This window comes from Gossypium hirsutum, chromosome A09, assembly GCF_007990345.1.
Source record: "Gossypium hirsutum isolate 1008001.06 chromosome A09, Gossypium_hirsutum_v2.1, whole genome shotgun sequence".
NCBI lineage: Eukaryota > Viridiplantae > Streptophyta > Magnoliopsida > Malvales > Malvaceae > Gossypium > Gossypium hirsutum.
The window spans coordinates 70,326,977-70,350,131 of NC_053432.1; the positions used below are offsets into that span (position 1 = coordinate 70,326,977).

The 23,155-nt window shown below is 35.5% G+C and overlaps 1 protein-coding gene across 1 annotated transcript; it reads right to left on the reverse strand.

Annotated features, from left to right (window-relative positions):
* Positions 1 to 9,475: 9,475 nt before the first annotated feature.
* On the reverse strand, positions 9,476 to 17,138 carry LOC121206034 (uncharacterized). The gene is made up of 4 exons (XM_041076201.1): positions 16,687 to 17,138; positions 15,973 to 16,601; positions 15,501 to 15,891; positions 9,476 to 9,632 (listed from the first exon to the last, which is right to left on the reverse strand). Exons 1-4 carry the CDS (start codon positions 17,136 to 17,138, stop codon positions 9,476 to 9,478), a joined length of 1,629 nt encoding a protein of 542 aa, XP_040932135.1.
* Between the last annotated feature and the right edge of the window lie 6,017 nt (positions 17,139 to 23,155).

A 23,155-nucleotide genomic window follows, 5' to 3' on the forward strand; every position in this document is an offset into this window, starting at 1 on the left:
TTTGTAATAATAGTAGAAAATACTAATATGAACATAAAAAATACACATGTATATATATGTTAATAATGATGATAATAATAATAGTAATAGAAAATAAAAAAAATATAATAATAGCAATAGCAATAAAAATAAAAATAATAGTCATAATAATAATAGAAATAATAGTAAAAATAAAGAATACATTAATAATAAAATCAGGAATAATAATAATAACAACAATAGTATAAAAAATAATAATAATAATAATAATAATAATAATAATAATAATAATAATAATAATATGTAAAGAATGTAAAAACAAAATGTAAGCAATTCAATTTTAAATGTGTATAAAAATAAAGAAATGATAACCACTAGATAAATAGGTAAATATGTAATAATAATAATAATAATTACAATAGTGAAACATGCGGATGACAGAATGAATAACAATACAAATTTAAAATAAAAAATAAACATATAAAGAAATAAACAAATGAATGGATATACGAATAAACAAGTAAAATAAAACATAACAATCTATAAAGGTTGAAATTAAATGAATAAAGGGTTAAATTGAAATTTGAAATGAAATTTAGAGCCTAGATTATAATAAAAATAAAAAATCAGGACCGAATCGAAATTAAATGAGGTTAAAGGGGATAAATCGTGAAAAATAAAAAAAGGGCTAACATTGAACGCGCGAACAAAGTGGAAGGACCAAGGGAAAAATATCCCTGCCTTTCAAAACGCTGCACCTCATGCAGGATTAAAATGAAATAAAAATGAAATCATCGGGCCAAATTAAAAATAAAGAAAAGTGAATTGTGGTGTAATTAAAAGGAGGAAGGACCAAACGGGTAAATAACCCCTTTTGCAGAAACACGCAGATCCCATGATTAAGGGTCGGGTCGATCCGCTTTATGCAAAATGACGCCGTTTTGGTGCCTGGAACCAGGATCCAAAACGACGTCGTATGGCTCCATTATAAATGCCCAAATTTTAACAGAAAAAAAAGTTCCTTTAGCTTTTAAAAAAAATTGAAATCCTCCTCTCTTTTTCTCTGCTAGGATTTTGAACCCTAGCCTTTGTGCCGCCGTCGTTGGTCATGTAACACCCCCACGCCTGAAACCGTCACCGGAGTCAAGCTTGAGGTGTTACTAAACTTATCTTACCTTTTAAACAACTCTAAACCACTTATTTTAATTTTTGGAATAAACTGTTTTTCTACGTCATGGTTGCTTAAAAATTTATTTCTCGAGTTTCAAAACTAAAAATTAAGATCCGTAAATTTTTCCTGAAACTAGACTCACATATCTATCTACTAATTTTTTTCTAGAATTTTTGACTTGGCCAATTAGTACAGTTTATTAGTTAAAGTTTCCCCTGTTTCAAAACTCAACTACACTGACCTCTTCTTACTACGAGCCATGTTTCTTCCTGTAAAAAATTCATATGACTAAGCCGTTTGTTTCTCTAAAAACTAGATTCAACAATGATTCTAACCATATAAATTACACCTTCTAATTAGTTTTTTACAATTTATGGTGAATTTCCAAAGTTGAAATAGGGGATCTAGAAATCGCTCTGACCCTGTTTCACTAAAACTCAGATATCTCATAAAATATAATACCTTTACCTGTTTTGCTTATTCCATAAGAAAATATACATAATAAGATTTAATTTCATATATTATTCATCTTCAAAATATGTTTCTACAATTTTTAGCGATTTTTCAAAATTACGTCATTTCTGTTACTTGAATCTGTTTTTAGGTTACTTTCACATTTTTCATAATTTTCATGTGATAATCATCAATCAATCATACATATTAATAAATATGTATATCATAAGCTATTTTATTAGCTAATCACTAGCAAGTATTTACACATCATTCATTGTTCATATTATACCAAAAGTAGCTAAGTTTCTATACATGCCATACCCAAAACAAAACGTCTAGTTATACCGAGTTATTTCTTTGATAGTGTGATCGGCCTCCGACGTTTCCTTCGATCCCCGAGTGACTAGATAAGTACTATGAGAAGAAGAAAATAAAGAGATTAAGCACTAGGCTTAGTAAGCTTACAAGTAAATAAATCACAACATTCAACATAATGGATAATTATGCATAATATCATCTAACATCATAAATTTCTTTACTTCTCAATTTCTATCTTCTTCTTTATTCCCTTACCTTCTTTCTTAACTGACCTTTCCTTTTTCATAAGTATAATCTACTTTTCCTTTGCTGTTAATTCACTGTAATTTAACTCGTATCCTGACCCGTTGAACCACTCAGAATACTAAGGATACTAGGGTCGTTCCTGTCTATCAATATCCTGCCAATGCCATGTCTTTGACATGGACTTACATGAATTATTCCTGTCTCTAATGCCATATATAATATGAACTTACATGGCTCAATCCTGTCTCCAAAGCCATATTTCTAATATGGACTTACATGGCTCATTTCTGTTCTGTCCTGTCAACCCTAATATCCTAACATTCCTAGGGTTCAACCGGGGCTTTCTAACACTTTTCCTCTGTCACTCCACCTTAAATTCGACTTTACATATTTTCATAACATAAGTATATAAATGCTGGAAATTGACAATAATAATGTAAAATAAAAGAATATTGCATTTATTTACTGTAACTTACCTTGATACAAAATGTGACTAAACTTTACAATTTAGTCCTTTACTTTTTCTTTTCCCTGATCTACTCCCGAATTTCGTTCTTCTTGATCTATAATAGCAAATTTAACTTATTTAATTTCACATTTATTAAAACATTCCTTGACCCAAACTTTTGCAAAATTATATTTTTACCCCTAAACTTTCACATATTTACACTTTTGCCCCAAGGCTCGTAAATTAAACTTCATCCTATTTTCTTATGTTTTATGACATGCTGATCATTTTTCCCTTCTATGGCAATATCAAAATCACACTCTAACATATACTTATGACTATTGGTATTTTTTTTCCAATTTAAGCCCTTTTACTCGTTTTCACTTAAAACCGAGTAGCATAAGTTGTTTAACATAATTTAAAACCTCATATTCTATCATAAAACACCAAAATACACAAATTTCATCCATGGGTATTTTTCCAAATATGAACCCTAGGCTGAATTATTGCTAGAATAAGCTTAATCAAGTTACCGGGACTCCAAAAACGTAAAGATCATTAAAAATGGGGCTTGGAATCACTTACTATGAAGCTTGAAAGTTGAAGAAACCCCAGCTATGGAGGAGAGCAAAAATCGGCAGAAACTAATTGAGAAGATGACCATTTTTGTGTTATTTTTCCCTATTTAATTCATTTAATATCCAAATGACCAAATTACCCCTCCTTACTAAACTTTCAAAAATTCCTTCCATATCCTAATTTTTGTCCATGAACTTAAAATTGGTCAAATTGTTATTTAAACCCTCCTAATTAATATTCCAAAGTAATTTCATACTAAAAACTTTTAGAATGAAAGTTTTTCAAATTATTCAATTTAGTCCCTAACCTCAACTTAAGCACTTTATGCATGGAATTTCATCACGAAATTTTCACACAATCATGCAATCATACCATGAACCTTAAAATAATAATAAAATAAATTTTTCTACCTCGAATTTGTGGTTTCACAACCACTATTCTGTTTAGGCCCTATTTTGGGATGTTACAAGTCCACCACCGTATATGGTGGCCGACGTTCCTAAAGTCACCTTTTCAGCCGATTCGGCCTTCCTTATCTCATTTTAAAACCCAAAACTCTAAAAATCTATTAAAAATAAAATAGAAAAAACAATAACCCCTCGGTTTCTTTCTTCAATCTTAAGAAAAGGTAATGTTTTTCTTCTCTTTTCTTTTAAAAATATCTATGTATTTGTATATGTTATGTTATATCCAAACATATATGTAAAAAAAAGATATACCTCTGTAGAGAAAAAATAGTATTTTGATTTGCTTTTCTGTTTCAATTGATGTGTGTGTTTGTAACAAAACCGAACCCCCCTTTTTACATTTGTTTCTATTCAGCTTTATAGCAGATTTTGTTACACTGTTCAAACACTGTCTATTTCCTATTTTTGTGCTGCTGTTGCATGTTCTTTTTGTCTTGCACGTGGTGGTTGAACGGTGGAGCAGAGGCAGTGCAAGTGGAGGCAGAGGGCAGGTGGCTGAATGCCCTAGGTGCGGCTGAAGCTAGGTTTTTTTTGTTTTCTTTAGGTTTGGGTTAATTGGGCTAGGGTTTAGGTCTAGTTGGGCTAAGTCTGTTGGGTTTGGGTTTTGGGTTTTCATGGATTTAGGGATTTAGGTTTTGGGTTGTAATGGGTTTAGGGATTTGGGTTTTGGGTTGTAATGGGTTTAGGGATAAATTGGGCCTCTACAGATGCCTCTCTTTGCTCATTGTCATGTAACGAGAATGGAGCAAAGACTTAAAAAAGGGCAATTTTGCTCGGTCTTGCTAAGTCTTGACTTTCTGGTGCTTCTCTTTCTTAGGTAGCCTCGTTCAGCCCACTGTATCTTGTTGCTTTGATCTGCTTCATGCAACTTCAGAGGTATAGGACTTATTGCTTTAATCTGCTCGCTTCTTCAGGGGTATGAGGTTCATAGCTTCGATCTGCTTCACCACTCCACTGCAACTTCAGGGTTCCACTACAACTTCATAGAGATCAGACCTATAATTTCAACCTGCTTCACTGCAACTTCTGGGAAGCAAAATCTGTATATTCGATTAGCTCAAATCTTTATTCTTTATAAAAAACAGACATCGAAAATAGCTCGACATACAGACTGACATTCAACTTACCTCTCAGATTATGAGTTAATTTTTGAAAAAAAGGTAAAAAATTGAAAATATCTCAGTGTGTGACCTGAGGCTCAACTCACCTCTCGCAATATGAGTTGATTTTTTTGAAAAACAGAGACTAAAAGACTCAACTCACTTCTCGCAATATGAGTCGATTTATGGCGAATAGAAACTAAAAATACCTCAGCGTGTGACCCAAGGCTCAACTTACCTCTCATAATATGAGTTGATTTTTTTGAAGCATAAATTGAAGATACCTCAGCGTGTGACCCGAGGGTCAACTCACCTTTCGCAATATGAGTTGATTTTCTTGAAAAGAAGAAATTAAAAAATAGAAATTGAAAATATCTCGGCATGTGGCCCGAAGGTCAACTCACCTCTCGCAATATGAGTTGATAGAAACTAAAAATATCTCAGCGTGTAACCCGAGGCTCAACTCACCTCTCGTAATATGAGTTGATAGAAACTAAAAATACCTCAGAGTGTGATCCGGGGCTCAACTCACCTCTCACTATATGAGTTGATTTTTTTTGAAAAACAGAAATAAAAATATCAGGATACCAAAACATATCATTTGGTGGAACTTCAAGTGTCTTTTTCCTTGATCCAGTATAAATATCTTCAAAACCTCTCGCTCTGCTAGAGTACATGTATACGTCATGCATGATGTTATCATGATATGCACATGCTTGTCTTAAATGCCTCTATGCCTACATGATTATGCTATGCGCCTTGGATTTTTTTGTCACATATCTCTTTTCGTCACGATTTTTGTGATGATCTGCATTCATTGCTTCAATTCTTGACTTTCTCTTCAGGCTTTGTACCTATTCTCTAGCTTTACGAGTAATCTGTATTTCTCAGATATCACTCTTTTGCCCCCTGTTGAACTTTGTCCTTGCTTTGAGGCATCGTACTTATCGAATTCTCATCCAGGTAATGCTCAACCTTTCTTTTGTTTAGAGTATGTCATTTTACTATTTATTATTCAAATAAATCATACAATGAGATGCATGAAAATGGTCAGGTAGGTACAAAAAAGATACTTCTCATTTATTTATTTCGAAGGTAACAAACAAAAAGGTTAACCGAGGATAGTAAAAAAAAGTGTCATAAAGAAAGGGGATCACATTCAGTAAATACAAATGCTCTAGATATTCAACGTATGATCCCTTCCACGTTACTTAATCAAGAATCTTTTCGAGCATGGCTTCTTACGTAGAAGATTTCAAGCTTTCAGAGATGCTTCAAATACTATAGCCTTATTGTTTGACCCACTATTCAAATCGCCTTGCTCTTTAAGCCCAGGTTTACTTCATTAGGACGCCCTCTCAGGTTTTCATCCTAATCTTTTTTTGTTCATCAAGACGCCCTTTTCGGGTTTTCGCCTTGATCTTTTATTTTAGGCATAATATTTCTTTACAGCATCTGAGTTCACTGGATTCGGTAACTCTTTCCCATCCATCTCAGTGAGAATCAAAGCCCCACCTGAGAAAGCCTCCTTTATGACATATGGTCCTTCCCAATTTGGTACCCATTTTCCTCGGAAGTCTTTTTGTATTGGGAGAATTTTTCTCAGCACGAGTTCTCCTTCGTGGAATTCTATTGGCCGTACTTTCTTGTCATAGGCCGCAATCATTCTTTTCTGGTACATTTGTCCATGACAGATTGCCTTCAAACATTTTTCTTCGATAAGGTTTAACTGGTCATATCGAGCTCGAACCCACTCTGCTTCCTCTAGTTTCGACTCCATTAAGACTTGTAGAGAGGGGATCTCAACTTCGATGGGTAGCATAGCTTCCATTCCATAGACCAGAGAGAAAGGAGTTGCTCTCGTTGATGTCCACACAGATGTACGATATGCATACAAAGTGAATGGTAGCTTCTCGTGCCAGTCTTTATATGTCTCGGTCATTTTCCCAATAATTTTCTTAATATTCTTGTTGGCCGCTTCAACTGCTCCATTCATTTTCGGGCGATAGGGTGAGGAGTTATGATGCCTCATTTGAAATTGTTCACACACTTCCTTCATTATCTTGTTGTTCAAATTCAAGGCGTTATCTGAAATGATTCTTTCAGGCAAACCATATCGACAAATGATTTTCTTTTTTAAGAACCTTCAAATTGCAGTCTTTGTTACATTAGCAAATGAAGCGGCTTCTATCCATTTTGTGAAGTAATATATCACTACAAAAATAAATCGGTGTCCATTAGAAGCTTTTGGGGAAATTGGCCCTATAACATCCATGCCCCACATAGAAAAAGGCTACGGAGAAATCATGACATGAAAGGGCGAAGGGGCTACATGAATTTTATCACCATAAATTTGACATTTGTGGCATTTTCATGCAAAACTAATGCAATCACTTTCCATCATTAGCCAGTAATAACCGAGTCTCATAATCTTCCTGGCCATAGTGAAACCATTGGCATGTGTCCCACAAATTCCCTCATGGACATCTTCAAGTATTTTTCTGGCTTCAGCAGCATCTACGCATCTCAAGAGCACTTGATCTTTTCCTTTTTTGTACAGAATGTCCCCATGAAGAACAAATCCTACTGCCATTCTTCTGATTGTTCTTTTATCATTCTCATTTGCTTGTTCGGGGTACTTTTGATTCTTGACATATTCTAAGATATCATGGAACCATGGTCGTCCATCTAGCTCTTTCTCAATGCTGAAACAATGTGCAGGGACTTCATATATGCTTATTTGAAGAGGCATTATTTATGTTTCTCTGTTTGCTTTGAACATTGAAGCCAAAGTGGCCAGGGCATCAGCAATTGGTTTTCTTCTCGTGGGAAGTAATTAAAAGTTATTTCTTTGAATTCTTTAATCAGTCCTGCCACTAAATCGCTGTATTTGACTAATTTCGAATCGCTCACTTCTCAATCTCCACGGATTTGGTATATCACCAACGCTGGGTTCTCGTACACCTCTAAGATTTCGACGTTTCATTCAATAGCTGCATGAAGTCCTATGATATAGGCCTCATATTCCGCTATGTTATTGGTACAAAAGAAATTCAGCCTGGTAGTGAACGGGTAATGGTTCCCTTCTAGTGATACTAAGACTACTCCAATCCTATGCCCCAATGTATTTGATGCACCATCAAAGCTCATCTTCCATGATTTCTCTTTAGATGACTCACATTCTTTTCCTATAATGCACATCAAGTCTTCATCTGGGAAATTAAATGTCAATGGCTCGTATTCCTCCGTTGTTCGAGTTGCTAAAAAGTCAGCTATTACACTCCCTTTTATCAACTTTTGGCTCACATAGATGATGTCGTATTTTGATAGTAGGATCTGCCATCCTGCCATTCTTCCTGAGAGTGTAGGTGATTCCATCATGTACTTTATTGGGTCCAGCTTTAAAATTAACCATGTCGTATGATACAACATTTATTGCCTGAGTCTCCGAACTACCCAAACCAAATGGCAACAGAATTTTTCAATTGACGAGTACTTTGCCTCATACTCTGTGAACTTTTTGCTGAGATAGTAAATCGCCTTTTCTCTTTTCCTTGACTCATCATGTTACCTCAGTACGCAACCCATTGAATTTTTGAACACAGTCAGATACAATATTAACGGTCTTCCTGGAGTTGGCGGTACTAGTACCGGGGGACTAGACAAATACTATTTTATCTTGTTAAAAGCCACTTGGCACTCATCGTTCCATTCTCCTGGATTATGTTTTCGAAGGAGTCGAAAAATTGGGTCACACTGGTTGGTAAGTTGAGCAATGAACCGAGCGATGTAGTTTAACCTCCTTAAAAATCCTCTGACTTCTTTTTGCGTGCGCGGAGGTGGTAGTTCTTGTATGGCTTTTATCTTATCTGGATCAACTTCAATACCTCTCTCGCTGACGATGAAGCCTAGCAATTTTCCCGAGGTAGCCCCAAACGTACACTTGGCTGGATTAAGCTTCAGCTGGAACTTTCTCAGTCTTTCGAACAACTTCCTAAGGTTCCCAACATGCTCTCTTTGCCTCTTGGATTTGGCGATCATATCATCGATGTAGACTTATATTTCTTTGTGCATCATGTCATGAAACAACATCACCATGGCCCTCTGATATGTTGCCACAGCATTCTTTAATCCGAACGGCATCACCTTATAACAGAATGTTCCCCACATCGTTATGAAAGTAGTTTTCTCCATATCCTTAGGAGCCATGTTTATCTGATTATAACCCGATAATCCATCCATGAATGAAAACAATGAATGTTTGGCTGTGTTATCCACCAATGTATCGATGTGTGCAAGGGAAAATTATCTTTAGGACTTGCTCGATTCAGATCGTGATAATCCACACACATTCGTACCTTGCCGTCTTTCTTCAGTACTGGTACTATGTTAGCTACCTATTCTGGGTACTTGGAGACTTGTAGAAAGCCAGCACTTCTTTTTTTATCTTTAACAGCATTTGATGTCTCATTCGTCTTAGCTTCTGTTGAATAGGTTTGCATTCTAGTTTCAGTGGGAGTCTATGGACCACTACATCCTCATCCAATCCTGGTAAGTCCTGATACGACCATGCAAATACATCTTTGTACTCATGAACCAAAGTGATCAAATCATGTTTGGTGTTATCTGAAATAGAGCTCCCAATCTTCACTTCTTACCTCTTTTTTTCATTTCCCAAGTTTACTATCTCAACAGATTCTTGATGAGGTAGAATCTATTTATCTTCTTGTTCTACTATTCTTAGTAAGTCAGGAGACAAGACATAGTCTTCAACATTTTCCTCAGCTTCGAACTCTCCTAAACAAATAGCTTTCTCGAAATGAATTTCAAGATTTGTAACGGATTTGTTCATATCGTTGATATCTGAGCACCTGAAAGTTGAATGGAAAAGAAAACTAGAGAGGAGCATCAAAGTACTGAGACCAACAGGCATAATGGCATGATGTGAGATATGCAATGACAGGCTGTGAGAAGAGGGAAAAAGTATGAAGTTAATGAGAATGAAAAGATCAAGACAAAATGCATCTCCATTAATGTTCATTTAAATGATAAAGAGCAAATCATAAGCTCTTACAAAATAATCTCTACTATTACTTAGGGGCACACAAAAAGAAGAGTGTTAACATTGAGCATTACTTTGGAGAAGACTTAGAAACTACAAGGAGATCCACTGTAACGCCCCTTACCCGAGACCGTTGCCGGAGTCGAGCACAAGGCACTACTAAACTTATTTGAGCACTTAACCAAATTTAGATAATTTATATCATACTTTTCAGACAAGCTGTCCAACTGCGTCATAGTTGCTAAATAATTCATATCTCGAGTTATAAAACTCGAAACCAAAATCCCTAAATTTTTCCCGAATTTATACTCATATATCTACTTACCAATTTTTTTTATAATTTTTGGTTGGTCCAATTAGTACATTTTATTAGTTAAATCCTCCCCTGTTTCAGGGTTTGGCTACTTTGACCCCTATGCACTACGAACCAAATTTCTCTCTGTAAAAAATTCAAATAACCATGCCGTTTGTTTCTCTTAAAAATAGACCCAATGAGGAATCCATACATATACAGTATGACTCATAATTATTTTTTTTCAATTTTTAATGATTTTCTAAAATCAGAACAGGGGAACTCGAAGTCATTCAGACTCTGTCTCACCACAATTTATATATCTCATAACATAAAATCCAATTGCATGCACCGTTTCCTCTATATGAAACTAGACTCATTAGGCTTTAATCTCATTTTTTCCCAACCCTTAACTCAATTTCCACAATTTATGGTGAATTTTCAAAGTCAAACTACTGCTACTTACCAAAAACTGTTTTAGTACAAATATTGTTAACTAGTTCATAACATCTTTACTTCAATTCATTCAAGCTCTATACATGCCATATAAATCTTTAAACATAAAACAAAAACTACCAGAATTGATCTGAATAGTGTGCCCTGTTGTGTTGATCCGATCTACCCACTTCACTTCAAGTCAATCTACATAAAAATATTAAACACACACAAGTAAGCTTATTGAAGCTTAGTAAGCTCATAGGCATATAAACACAAATCATATCAAATATCGTACACAATCATATATCTATTAGTTTAACTATTTCATCCTCCAAATCACAATTTCATTAATAACTCATTGGAATAATTTCCATATGGCTACTCACAATTTAACTCCCTTAGGCCCATTTCTCATTTACTTCATTGTCAAATTAAGGAACAATAAGGGAATTGAGTGCTTCATTATCACATTGCCATAGTAAACTATGGACTTTCACATTGTTACGCATCACACACCGAAGCCATAGCCTTGCCATGGTCTTACACGGTTCACATATCATACCGAAGCCATATCCCGGAATCACATTATCACATTATACCGATGCCATAGCCCAGCTATGGTCTTATACGGAGTCACATTATCACATTGCACCGATGCCATAGCCCAGCTACGGTCTTAAATGGGCACACTTATCACATATTTTTCGTCAATTCATCAGGGTCACAGAATAGAAGCACTCAAATCCATTGTTCCTACTAATTTGTACTTTTAGTTACACATTATTCATTAGTTAATGCAAATTGATAGTATTCATCAACAATAAAATACTTTAACAATCATAAGATTTTCATATCAAAACATTGAACTTTGCCATATGAACTTACCTGGACTAATTTGCAAAAGTCGTAGAAATTCAGGAACTATTCTTGAATTTTCTCCTTTCCACGATTCAGTTCGTTTTCTTGATCTATAATTATAAAATCATTCCTTCATTAGCATCCATTTAAATTCTATTTCATTTCACAATTTATGCTGTTTAAATTTCGAAATTGCACTTTTACCCCAAAATTTACAATTTTCACAATTTAGTCCCTGCTCAATTCACCCATCAATTGAACTAATTTTTCTCAATTAACACTTTATTTTATCATTATAAACTATTTTAAAACCTTTTATATTCTTAATTTCAACAGAAACCTTCAATTCACAACTTTTTCACAATTAGGTCCTAAATATCATTTCCTATCAAAATCACTTAATAAAACCACCTTAATATGAAATTAGAATTTAAATTTCATAATAATTCATCATAAAATTCCCTTATCCATCCAGGGTAACTTCCAATTTCACCCATAAAATCAAAACTAATGAATTCTACAAGTGGACCTAATTGTAAAAGTCATAAAAACATAAAAATTATCAAGAAAAGTAAGAATTAAACTCACATGATGTAAAAATATGAAAACCAGCTTTCTCCAGACCTTCTATGGCGTTTTGGCTGAGAAAATATGAAGAAATGTCTAGATTTTTCAATTACATCATTATTTAACTATTAACTTTTATGCTATTTCCAATTTTGCCCCTTGTTCACATTGTTTTCTTGCTTATTTCATACCCAAACCGTCCAGCCATTAACCTTTGGGTCTAATTGCTCTTTAAATCCATCTTTTTAAATACTTAAGCTATTTACTCACAATTTAACAAATTTTGTGCTATTTTCAATTTAGTCCTTTTTAATTAATTAGCCATCCAAACGTTAAAATTTTCTAACGAAACTTTAATACTAACTCAATGACACTCCATAAATATTTATAAAAATATTTATAGCTCGATTTTCAACTTTGAGGTCTCGATACCTCATTTTTGACCCATTTGACCTAATAAATTCTTTTAATTCACTAATTTCACCATTTCACAAATTCTTCTAAATTCTTACTTGACTCATAAATATTAAATTACTATCTTGTTCAATCTTATTTGTCGAATTTAGTGATCTCAAATCACCATTCCCGACACCACTGAAAATTAGGTCGTTACAACTCTCCCCCCTTTAAAAATTTGGTCCTCGAAATTTGTTACCTGAAAACATATTTGGATACTGTGATCTCATTGACTCCTCTGTTTCCCAGGTTGCCTCCTCCAATCCATGTTGATGCCATAACACTTTTACTAACGGTACTCGTTTATTCCGTAGTTCTTTAACTTCCCGAGCTAATATTTTCACTGGTTCCTCCGAATAAGTCATATCTGATTGTAGCTCTATCTCAGTATGAGGAATCACATGTGAAGGGTCTGATCTATATCGTCTCAACATAGATACATGAAATACATTATGGATCTTCTCAAGTTCTGGAGGCAAGGCCAATCTATAAGCTACCGGACCGATCCTCTCAATGATTTCGTATGGTCCAATAAATCGTGGACTAAGCTTTCCTTTTCTACCAAACCGTAAAACTTTCTTCCACGGAGAAACTTTCAAGAACACACGATCACCCATATTGAACTCTATATCTCTTCTTTTCAAATCTGCATACGACTTTTGACGATCGGAAGCAGCTTTAAAACTTTCCCGAATAATCTGAACTTTCTCTTCAGTTTCCCGAATTAAATCCACTCTGACTAATTTCGATTCACTTAATTCTGACCAATACAACGGGGTTCTGCACTTCCTTCCATACAGAGCTTCAAACGGTGCCATTTTGATACTAGCTTGATAACTATTATTATAAGCAAATTCAGCTAAAGGTAAGTACCTTTCCCAGCTGCCACTGAACTCGAGTATACAACACCTTAACATATCTTCCAAAATCTGAATCACTCGTTCTGATTGTCCATCTGTCTGAGGGTGAAAAGCTGTACTAAATTTTAACTTAGTACCTAAAGCTTCCTGCAGTTTATTCCAAAATCTCGAAGTAAACCTCGGATCTCGATCAAAAATAATTGATGTCGGCACCCCATGTAATCTCACAATTTCTGACACATATAATTCCGCTAACTTATCAAGTGAAAAATCTGTTCTGACCGGAATAAAATACGCTGATTTAGTGAATCTATCTACTATCACCCAAATCGAATCTTTTTTCTTCGGAGTCACTGGCAATCCAGATACAAAATCCATCGTCACATGTTCCCACTTCCATTCTGGAATCATTACGGGTTGTAACAAACCTGTAGGCACTTGATGTTCAGCTTTTACCTGTTGACAGATTAAACATTTTGCCACAAATTCACAAATTTCCCGTTTCATACCAGGCCACCAATACATTTTTTTCAAATCACAATACATCTTCGTACTACCCGGATGAATCGAGTACATACTACTATGAGCCTCTGATAAGATATCCTTCTTCAATTCTAGATTATTCGGGACACAAATTCTATTACGATGGTATAACATACCACTATTATCAATAGAGTAATCTAAGTTCAAATTATCTCGAACCATTTGTCGTTTCAACACCAACTTCGGATCTTCATCTTGCAATTCCCGAATTCGTTGAAAGAATACTGGCTTTGTCTTTAATTCAGCTAATATAGAACCATTTTCATTAACAGACAAATGAGCATTTAACGCCCGAAGAGCAAATAATGATGATTTCCGACTAAGTGCATCTGCCACTACATTTGCCTTACCTGGATGATAATCAATGATAAGATCGTAATCTTTCAACAGCTCTAACCATCGCCACTGTCTCAAATTCAGCTATTTCTGCGACATTAAATATTTCAAACTTTTATGGTCTGTATACAGATAACATTTCTCTCCATATAGGTAGTATCTCCAAATTTTTAAAGCAAATACTATGGCAGCTAATTCAAGATCATGTGTAGGGTAGTTCCTCTCATGTGGTTTCAACTGTCGAGAAGCATATGCTACAACTTTTCCTGACTGCATCAATACACAACCTAAACCATTCAGAGACGCATCACTATATACTACATATGGCACACCTGATTCAGGCTGAGTTAACACCGGAGCCTCTGTCAACATTTTCTTTAATTGATCAAAACTTTGTTGGCACTCATCAGACCATACAAACTCAACATTCTTCTGTAATAATTTAGTTATCGGTGAAGCAATCAGTGAAAAATCTTTCACAAATCGACGATAGTAACCAGCTAATCCAAGGAAACTTCGCACTTCCGTAACATTCTTTGGAGTTTTCCAATTAATCACTGCTGACACCTTACTCGGATCTACCCGTATACCATCAACTGGCACAATGTGACCCAAGAATCCCACTTCATGAAGCCAAAATTCACATTTACTAAATTTTGCATATAACTGTTTTTCCCTTAATATCTGTAGTACAATTCTCAAGTTCTGAGCATGCTCGGATTCTGTCTTTGAATAGATCAGTATATCGTCAATAAACACAACCACAAATCTATCCAGGTAAGACAGGAAAATTTGATTCATTAAATCCATAAAAGCAGCAGGAGCATTTGTCAAACCGAATGGCATAACTAAGAACTCATAATGACCATACCGAGTTCTAAAAGCTGTTTTCGGTACATCACATTCCTTTACCTTTAACTGATAATACCCAGATCTGAGATCTATTTTTGAAAACACTGTAGCATCCTTAAGCTGATCGAATAAATCATCAATACGAGGCAAAGGATATTTATTTTTAATTGTTACCTTATTCAGCTGCCTGTAATCTATGCACAGCCTCAATGAACCATCCTTCTTTTTCACAAATAAGACAGGTGCACCCCATGGTGACATACTCGGTCTGATAAACCCTTTGTCTAACAGTTCTTGCAACTACGCTTTTAACTCTCTTAATTCTGATAGAGCCATTCTATACGGTGTCACTGATATGGGAGCTGTTCCTGGAAGCACATCTATCACGAACTCAACTTCTCTATCGGGTGGTAAACCTGGTAATTCTTCAGGAAATACATCCATGAATTCATTTACAACAGATAGTTGCTCTAACTTTGATTTAGAACTTCGAGTATCAAGAATATAGGCTAAATTAGCCTCATTTCCTTTACGCAACAATTTCTGAGCAGACATAAAGGAAATCATTCTAACCATGTCATCCAAATTCCCAGACTCAACCAAAACAATATCTCCTGTTTGACATTTCAAGCTAATTCGTTTTTCTCGACAATTCACTACCGTGTCATGTTTCATTAACCAGTCCATGCCCAAGATAATATCAAATTCACGAAAGGGTAGCAGCATCAAATCAGCGGGGAAATCACAGCCCTTAACTTTCAGTGGACAGTTATGACATATTAAATTAACTACCACACTTTGACCTAACGGATTTGTAACTTGTACATCATAATCAGTAGGCTCAACAAATAAGTTCTTTTCAGATGCTAACATAGTGCAAATATATGAATGAGTAGACCCAGGGTCTATTAAAGCATACACAGGAACATCATAAAGATAGAAAGTACTAGCAATTACATCTGGAGCTGTTGCTTCTTCTCTCGCTCGAATGGCATAAGTACGAGCAGGAGCCCTAACTTCTGATCGGCTAGCAGTATCTTTCATACCCGAACGAGTAGCCCCTGTAGCACTGCTCTGACCAGATCGTCTTCCTTTTTGAGGAAGAATTTTCTGTTTCTCCCTCTGTTCCACTTCTTCTACTTGTAATTGGGGACAATCACGAATAAAGTGATCAGTGGCCCCACATTTATAACAAGCCCCTAACTTACTTCTACATTCACCGGGGTGACTTCTTCCACAATGTTGACACTTAGGCCTTTGGGTATTTTGTACACTACCCACACTAACAGCAGGTCTGTCAGATGCTTTGTAATCAGATTGTCTTGGCCTACTTTTTCCTGATCTTTCCGGTACTGAAGTGGCTCGACTGAATTCCTTTTTAGATTTCTTCACTGGTAAAGCCGAAAATGACTTAGATGCACTTCTTTTGAAAGATTCTTTACTTCTTCTATCTCGTTGCATCTTTTTATTATATACTTCTTCAAGCTTCTGAGCACGATCTGATAGAACAACAAATTCTCGTATCTCAATGCCCCCTATCATCATTTTAATCTCATCATTAAGCCCTTCTTCAAATCTGATACACATTTCTTCTTCTGTGGGTATTATCTCGAGCATATTTGCTCAGATAAACAAATTCTCTTTCATATTCAGCTACTGACTTGTTTCCCTGTCGCAAGTCGAGAAATTCTCTTTTCTTCTTATCCAGATATCTTCTTCTGACATATTTCTTCTTAAATTCATTTTGAAAAAATTCCCAAGTGATCTTCTCAGCCGGTACAACAGCTTCTATTGTTTCCCACCAGTTATAAGCTTCTTCTTTCAATAATGACACGGCGCATATTAAGTAATCATCTGGTGAGCACCCCATTTGCTTAAAAACCCTCATTATACTTTGTAACCAATATTCAGCTTTAACGGGGTCATCATCTGTTCTTCCCCGAAATTCTTCAGCCCCATGTTTTCTGAGCTTTTCAAATGGAGAACGTGTGCCAGATTCAGTTGTCGGGGGAGGTGGAGGAGCAACCGAGGGTACTACAGATGTTGAGATAGGGGGAGGAGGTTGTGTAGTCTGATTTTTTTCTCGCACATTCTCATTATACCACTGATTCATGAATCCATAAATCATATTTTTGAGTTCTTGTTCTCGCATCAATGAAATCGGAGCTTCACTACTTGTTCCTTGTTCAGAGGTTTGTACTTTGCTATTAACTTCTTCTTACTCAGTTTGTTCTGGTCTATCTGACATCTTTTCAAATCGAAGATAATCTATAATAAAAACAAGGATTAGATCGGATCATACACAACACACTATCACAGATTTATATGGCATGTAATTCTAGACACTTTTCACATCATACATATTCCGAGAATCGGCTAAACCGAAGCTCTGATACCAATAAATGTAACGTCCCTTACCCGAGACCGTTGCCGGAGTTGAGCACAAGGCACTACTAAACTTATTTGAGCACTTAACCAAATTTAGATAATTTATATCATACTTTTCAGACAAGCTGTCCAACTGCGTCATAGTTGCTAAATAATTCATATCTCGAGTTATAAAACTCGAAACCCAAATCCGTAAATTTTCCCTGAATTTATACTCATATATCTACTTACCAAGTTTTTTTATTATTTTTGGTTGGTCCAATTAGTACATTTTATTAGTTAAATCCTCCCCTATTTCAGGGTTTGGCTACTTTGACCCCTGTGCACTACGAACCAAATTTCTCTCTGTAAAAAATTCAAATAACCATGTCGTTTGTTTCTCTTAAAAATAGACCCAATGAGGAATCCATACATATACAGTATGTCTCATAATTCTTTTTTTTCAATTTTTAATGATTTTATAAAATCAGAACAGGGGAACTCGAAGTCATTCAGACTCTGTCTCACCACAATTTAAATATCTCATAACATAAAATCCAATTGCATGCACCGTTTCCTCTATATGAAACTATACTCATTAGGATTTAATCTCATTTTTTTCCCAACCCTTAACTCAATTTCCACAATTTATGGTGAATTTTCAAAGTCAAACTACTGCTACTTACCAAAAACTGTTTTAGTACAAATATTGTTAACTAGTTCATAACATCTTTACTTCAATTCATTCAAGCTCTATACATGCCATATAAATCTTTAAACATAAAACAAAAACTACCAGAATTGATCTGAATAGTGTGCCCTGTTGTGTTGACCTGATCTACCCACTTCACTTCAAGTCAATCTACATAAAAATATTAAACACACACAAGTAAGCTTATTGAAGCTTAGTAAGCTCATAGGCATATAAACACAAATCATATCAAATATCGTACACAATCATATATCTATTAGTTTAACTATTTCATCCTCCAAATCACAATTTCATTAATAACTCATTGGAATAATTTCCATATGGCTACTCACAATTTAACTCCCTTAGGCCCATTTCTCATTTACTTCATTGTCAAATTAAGGAACAATAAGGGAATTGAGTGCTTCATTATCACATTGCCATAGTAAACTATGGACTTTCACATTGTTACGCATCACACACAGAAGCCATAGCCTTGCCATGGTCTTACACAGTTTACATATCATACCGAAGCCATATCCCGGAATCACATTATCACATTATACCGATGCCATAGCCCAGCTATGGTCTTATACGGAGTCACATTATCACATTGCACCGATGCCATAGCCCAGCTACGGTCTTAAACGGGCACACTTATCACATATTTTTCGTCAATTCATCAGGGTCACAGAATAGAAGCACTCAAATCCATTGTTCCTACGAATTTGTACTTTTAGTTACACATTATTCATTAGTTAATGCAAATTGATAGTATTCATCAACAATAAAATACTTTAACAATCATAAGATTTTCATATCAAAACATTGAACTTTGCCATATGAACTTACCTGGACTAATTTGCAAAAGTCGTAAAAATTCAGGGACTATTCTTGAATTTTCTCCTTTCCACGATTCAGTTCGTTTTCTTGATCTATAATTATAAAATCATTCCTTCATTAGCATCCATTTAAATTCTATTTCACTTCACAATTTATGCTATTTAAATTTCAAAATTACACTTTTACCCCAAAATTTACAGTTTTCACAATTTAGTCCCTGCTCAATTCACCCATCAATTGAACTAATTTTTCTCAATTAACACTTTATTTTATCATTATAAACTATTTCAAAACCTTTTATATTCTTAATTTCAACAGAAACCTTCAATTCACAACTTTTTCACAATTAGGTCCTAAATATCATTTCCTATCAAAATCACTTAATAAAACCACCTTAATATGAAATTAGAACATAAATTTCATAATAATTCATCATAAAATTCCCTTATCCATCCAGGGTAACTTCGAATTTCACCAATAAAATCAAAAACTAATGAATTCTACAAGTGGATCTAATTATAAAAGTCATAAAAACATAAAAATTATCAAGAAAAGTAAGAATTAAACTCACATGATATAAAAATATGAAAAACCAGCTTTCTCCAGACCTTCTATGGCGTTTTGGCTGAGAAAATATGAAGAAATGTCTAGATTTTTCAATTAAATCATTATTTAACTATTAACTTTTATGCTATTTCCAATTTTGCCCCTTGTTCACATTGTTTTCTTGCTTATTTCATACCCAAACCGTCCAGCCATTAACCTTTGGGTCTAATTGCTCTTTAAATCCATCTTTTTAAATACTTAAGCTATTTACTCACAATTTAACAAATTTTGCGCTATTTTCAATTTAGTCCTTTTTAATTAATTAGTCATCCAAACGTTAAAATTTTCTAACGAAACTTTAATACTAACTCAATGGCACTCCATAAATATTTATAAAAATATTTATAGCTTGATTTTCAACTTTGAGGTCTCGATACCTCATTTTTGACCCGTTTGACCTAATAAATTCTTTTAATTCACTAATTTCACCATTTCACAAATTCTTCTAAATTCTTACTTGACTCATAAATATTAAATTACTATCTTGTTCAATCTTATTTGTCGAATTTAGTGATCTCAAATCACCATTCCCGATACCACTGAAAATTAGGTCGTTACATCCACAACAGTCCAATTGTTCAAAATGAATCCAGGAGGACAAGGGCGTATCATTGAAACATCTTTAATTGCATCATTTCCTTTGTCAATGACATTTATACTGACATTCTGAAGACCCCTTTCAATTAATAACAGCGTGCTTCGTGGATTCTCTTGCCCAGGGTATATCATTCATGCAGATGTAAATGTTTTTGACAAAGGAGGGTACGTTACGGGTTTCCATTTTAATTCTCAGCCTAAGGCTCTTGCAATTCGTCTTTCTCAATCTTTTCGCAACTATTTTCTTCTTTGTCGCATATCCGGTTCGAACCCTAAACCGTATTGAGCCTTGTGGGGTACTGATTTTAGCACTCTAATTATCCCTTGCTGATATCTCCCCAACCCTTTCTTCTCTCGGGCTCCCTTTTCCACAGTCAGCTTAATTCCCATCTTGGTATTTCTTGACAGCTTAGGCATGGGAATTTTATTTCCTTCAGCAACGAACGTAGCATTGAAGAATTCAAAGGAACAGAAGGAACATTCTACTGGATCTTTGCTTACTTCGAGGTATGGTGTATCAGCAGAGATAGATGCGACAATGTCTTCCTCACCCACGACAGTGACCAAAAGACCATCCATGATAAACTTCACTTTTTGATGGAGAGATGAAGGAACTGCCCCAGCAGAATTGATCCAAGGCCTTCCTAAAAGGCAATTATATGAAGGCGTGATGTCCATGACCTGAAACTCGATGTCATATATATAGGGGCCCACTTTTAGAAGAATTTCAATTTTTCTCATGACTTCTCGTATTGTCCCATCGAATGCTCTTACTGTAGAGTGACAAGGCCTCAGATAAGATATATCCATTGGAATTCTAGAAAGCGTGGCCAAAGGCATGACATTGAGTGCTGACTCGTTATCAATGAGCACATTTGGTATTATATAACCCTTGCAACGGTTTGTGATATGCAATGTTTTTACAGAGCCCCTACCATTTGGCGGTATTTCATCATCTCAGAAAGAAATGAAACTATATGCGTTCAGGTTATTCACCCACCTATCAAGTTTTTCGACAGATATATTGCTTGCCACGTAAGCTTGATTTAACACTTTCAGCAAAGCATTCCAATGTGGTTCTGAATTCAACAGTAAAGATAATACCGAAATTCGTGCCTGTTGTTTGCTTAACTATTCCACAACGTTATATTCACTATGCTTGATGAACTTCAAGAATTCATATGCTTCTTCTTCATCCACATGCCTTTTAACTTCTTGTTCGGATGGAGTCTCAAGTTTGACCTCAGCCTCATGCATCAGTGCCTTTCCTTTCTGCTTTGAGCCATTAGTCTTCTTTATTGGTTCGACCACTTTAGAATAACACCTCCCGCTGCGGTGAAGTGTCCTACTTCGCCAACATTTTCGGTCATGACCTGGGATTTTTCACCTTTAGGTATGATAATGTTGACATCATATTTCCATAGTACTGACTTGTTGTCTTTGTAAGGGAAAGGAGATGGTACTTCAATTATCATCTTTGGTTTCACTTGTTCCTTTTTTGTATCGTAATAAATCACCAATGGTCGATCGGCACTATAAGGGAGACCTGATACTTGATTATCAAAAGCGCATACTTCTTCTTCATCGACCTTTTTCATTTTGTTAAAGATCTCGACTTCCTTGTTTTCCATCATTTCTTGAAGTAGTTTTCTGAATCCTTCACAAGACTGGATGTCATGCCCTTCGATCCCATGAAAATCACAAAAACACTGACTTTTTATATTTCCTTCTTTGAAAAATCTGTTGAGGTGACAGAACAGCCCCTTTTCAACCATTACCTCCCAAATCTTTCGCAGCGGCGTTTTTATTTCAAAAACACAACTTTTGGCACGCCACCTATCTTTTTTTTTCACCGTGCTCACGTTCCCTTCAGTGTGGTTAGTGAGCGGATTTCCAGTCGTATTGCTAGCACCATCAAATTGTAAAATGCCTGCATTGATAAGACCTTGAACCCTCCTTTTAAAGGCTAGACAATTTTCTGTAGAATGCCCCTAGTTTCCGGCGTGGTACATGCAACTAGCATTAGGATCGTACCATTTTGGGTATGAAGGGTTCAGTGGTGCCATATAATGTAGGGATATTAATTTTTTTCCAACAGTTTTGGGTACAGCTCTTCGTATGTCATGGGAATTGGGGTGAACTGGGGTTTTTCAAGATTGGATCTTGTCGGTCTTTGTTCATTTTTGGGTTGACTTTGAGCAGACATGGTATTTGTTGGGAACATGGCAAATGGTCATTGGTTATCTGTGGCGTAGACGGGGTAAGGAGTAGGTGCTTAATAGTAAGGGCTTTGGGGAGGATAATAAAAGTTTGGAGGTGGGCGATATCGAGGTTGTGGCTGGACTGGGTAAGGATTAGAAGTGTGGTGGCTCTCAATTCCCACCATATGGGCTTCTGCCTCTTTTTTCTTTACAAGTGCTGTCCTTTTCGAGCTTTCGAAACCTTCCATCCTTTCACTCTTGATGGCATTTTCCATAAGTTCCCCGGATATTACAATATTTGCGAAATCTTTCGTGGCGCTTCTTACCAACTTATCATAAAACGGTACTTTCAAAGTGTTGATGAAGAGGACCGTTATTTTAGTTTTAATTAATAAGGGTTCTACTTGGGCCGAGATATCCCTCCATCTTTGCGTGTATTGCCTAAAAGTCTCCATTGGCTTCTTTTCCATCATCTGCAAAGTTAGTCAATTAGGCACCATGTCGGATACATACTTGTATTGTTCGTAAAATACTGATGCCAAATCTTTCCATGATCGGATCCTTTCTCTACTAAGTTGATTATACCATTGAAGGGCCGATTCGACCAAGCTGTCCTGGAAACAGTGTATTAACAATTTATCTTCATTCACGTAACCAGTCATCTTCCGGCAAAACATGACAAGATGCGCCTTTGGACATTTCGTTCCATCATATTTTTCAAAATCTGGCACTTTAAATTTTAGAGGCAGAACCAGATCGGGCACCAAACTAAGCTCTTTGGCACTTAGTGCAGAGAAGGTTTCAGCACCTTCTATTACCTTGAGC

Excerpts from the sequence above, each read along its gene's own strand:
- LOC121206034 (XM_041076201.1), bottom strand. The coding sequence starts at position 17,138 with ATGAATCAGTGGTATAATGAGAATGTGCGAGAAAAAAATCAGACTACA. Across the intron at positions 16,602-16,686 it reads GACTTGCGACAGGGAAACAA|ATTTGAAGAAGGGCTTAATG; the intron begins GTCAGTAGCTGA and ends AATGTGTATCAG. Across the intron at positions 9,633-15,500 it reads ACTCGAAGTTCTAAATCAAA|GTGCTCAGATATCAACGATA; the intron begins GTTAGAGCAACT and ends TTCAACTTTCAG.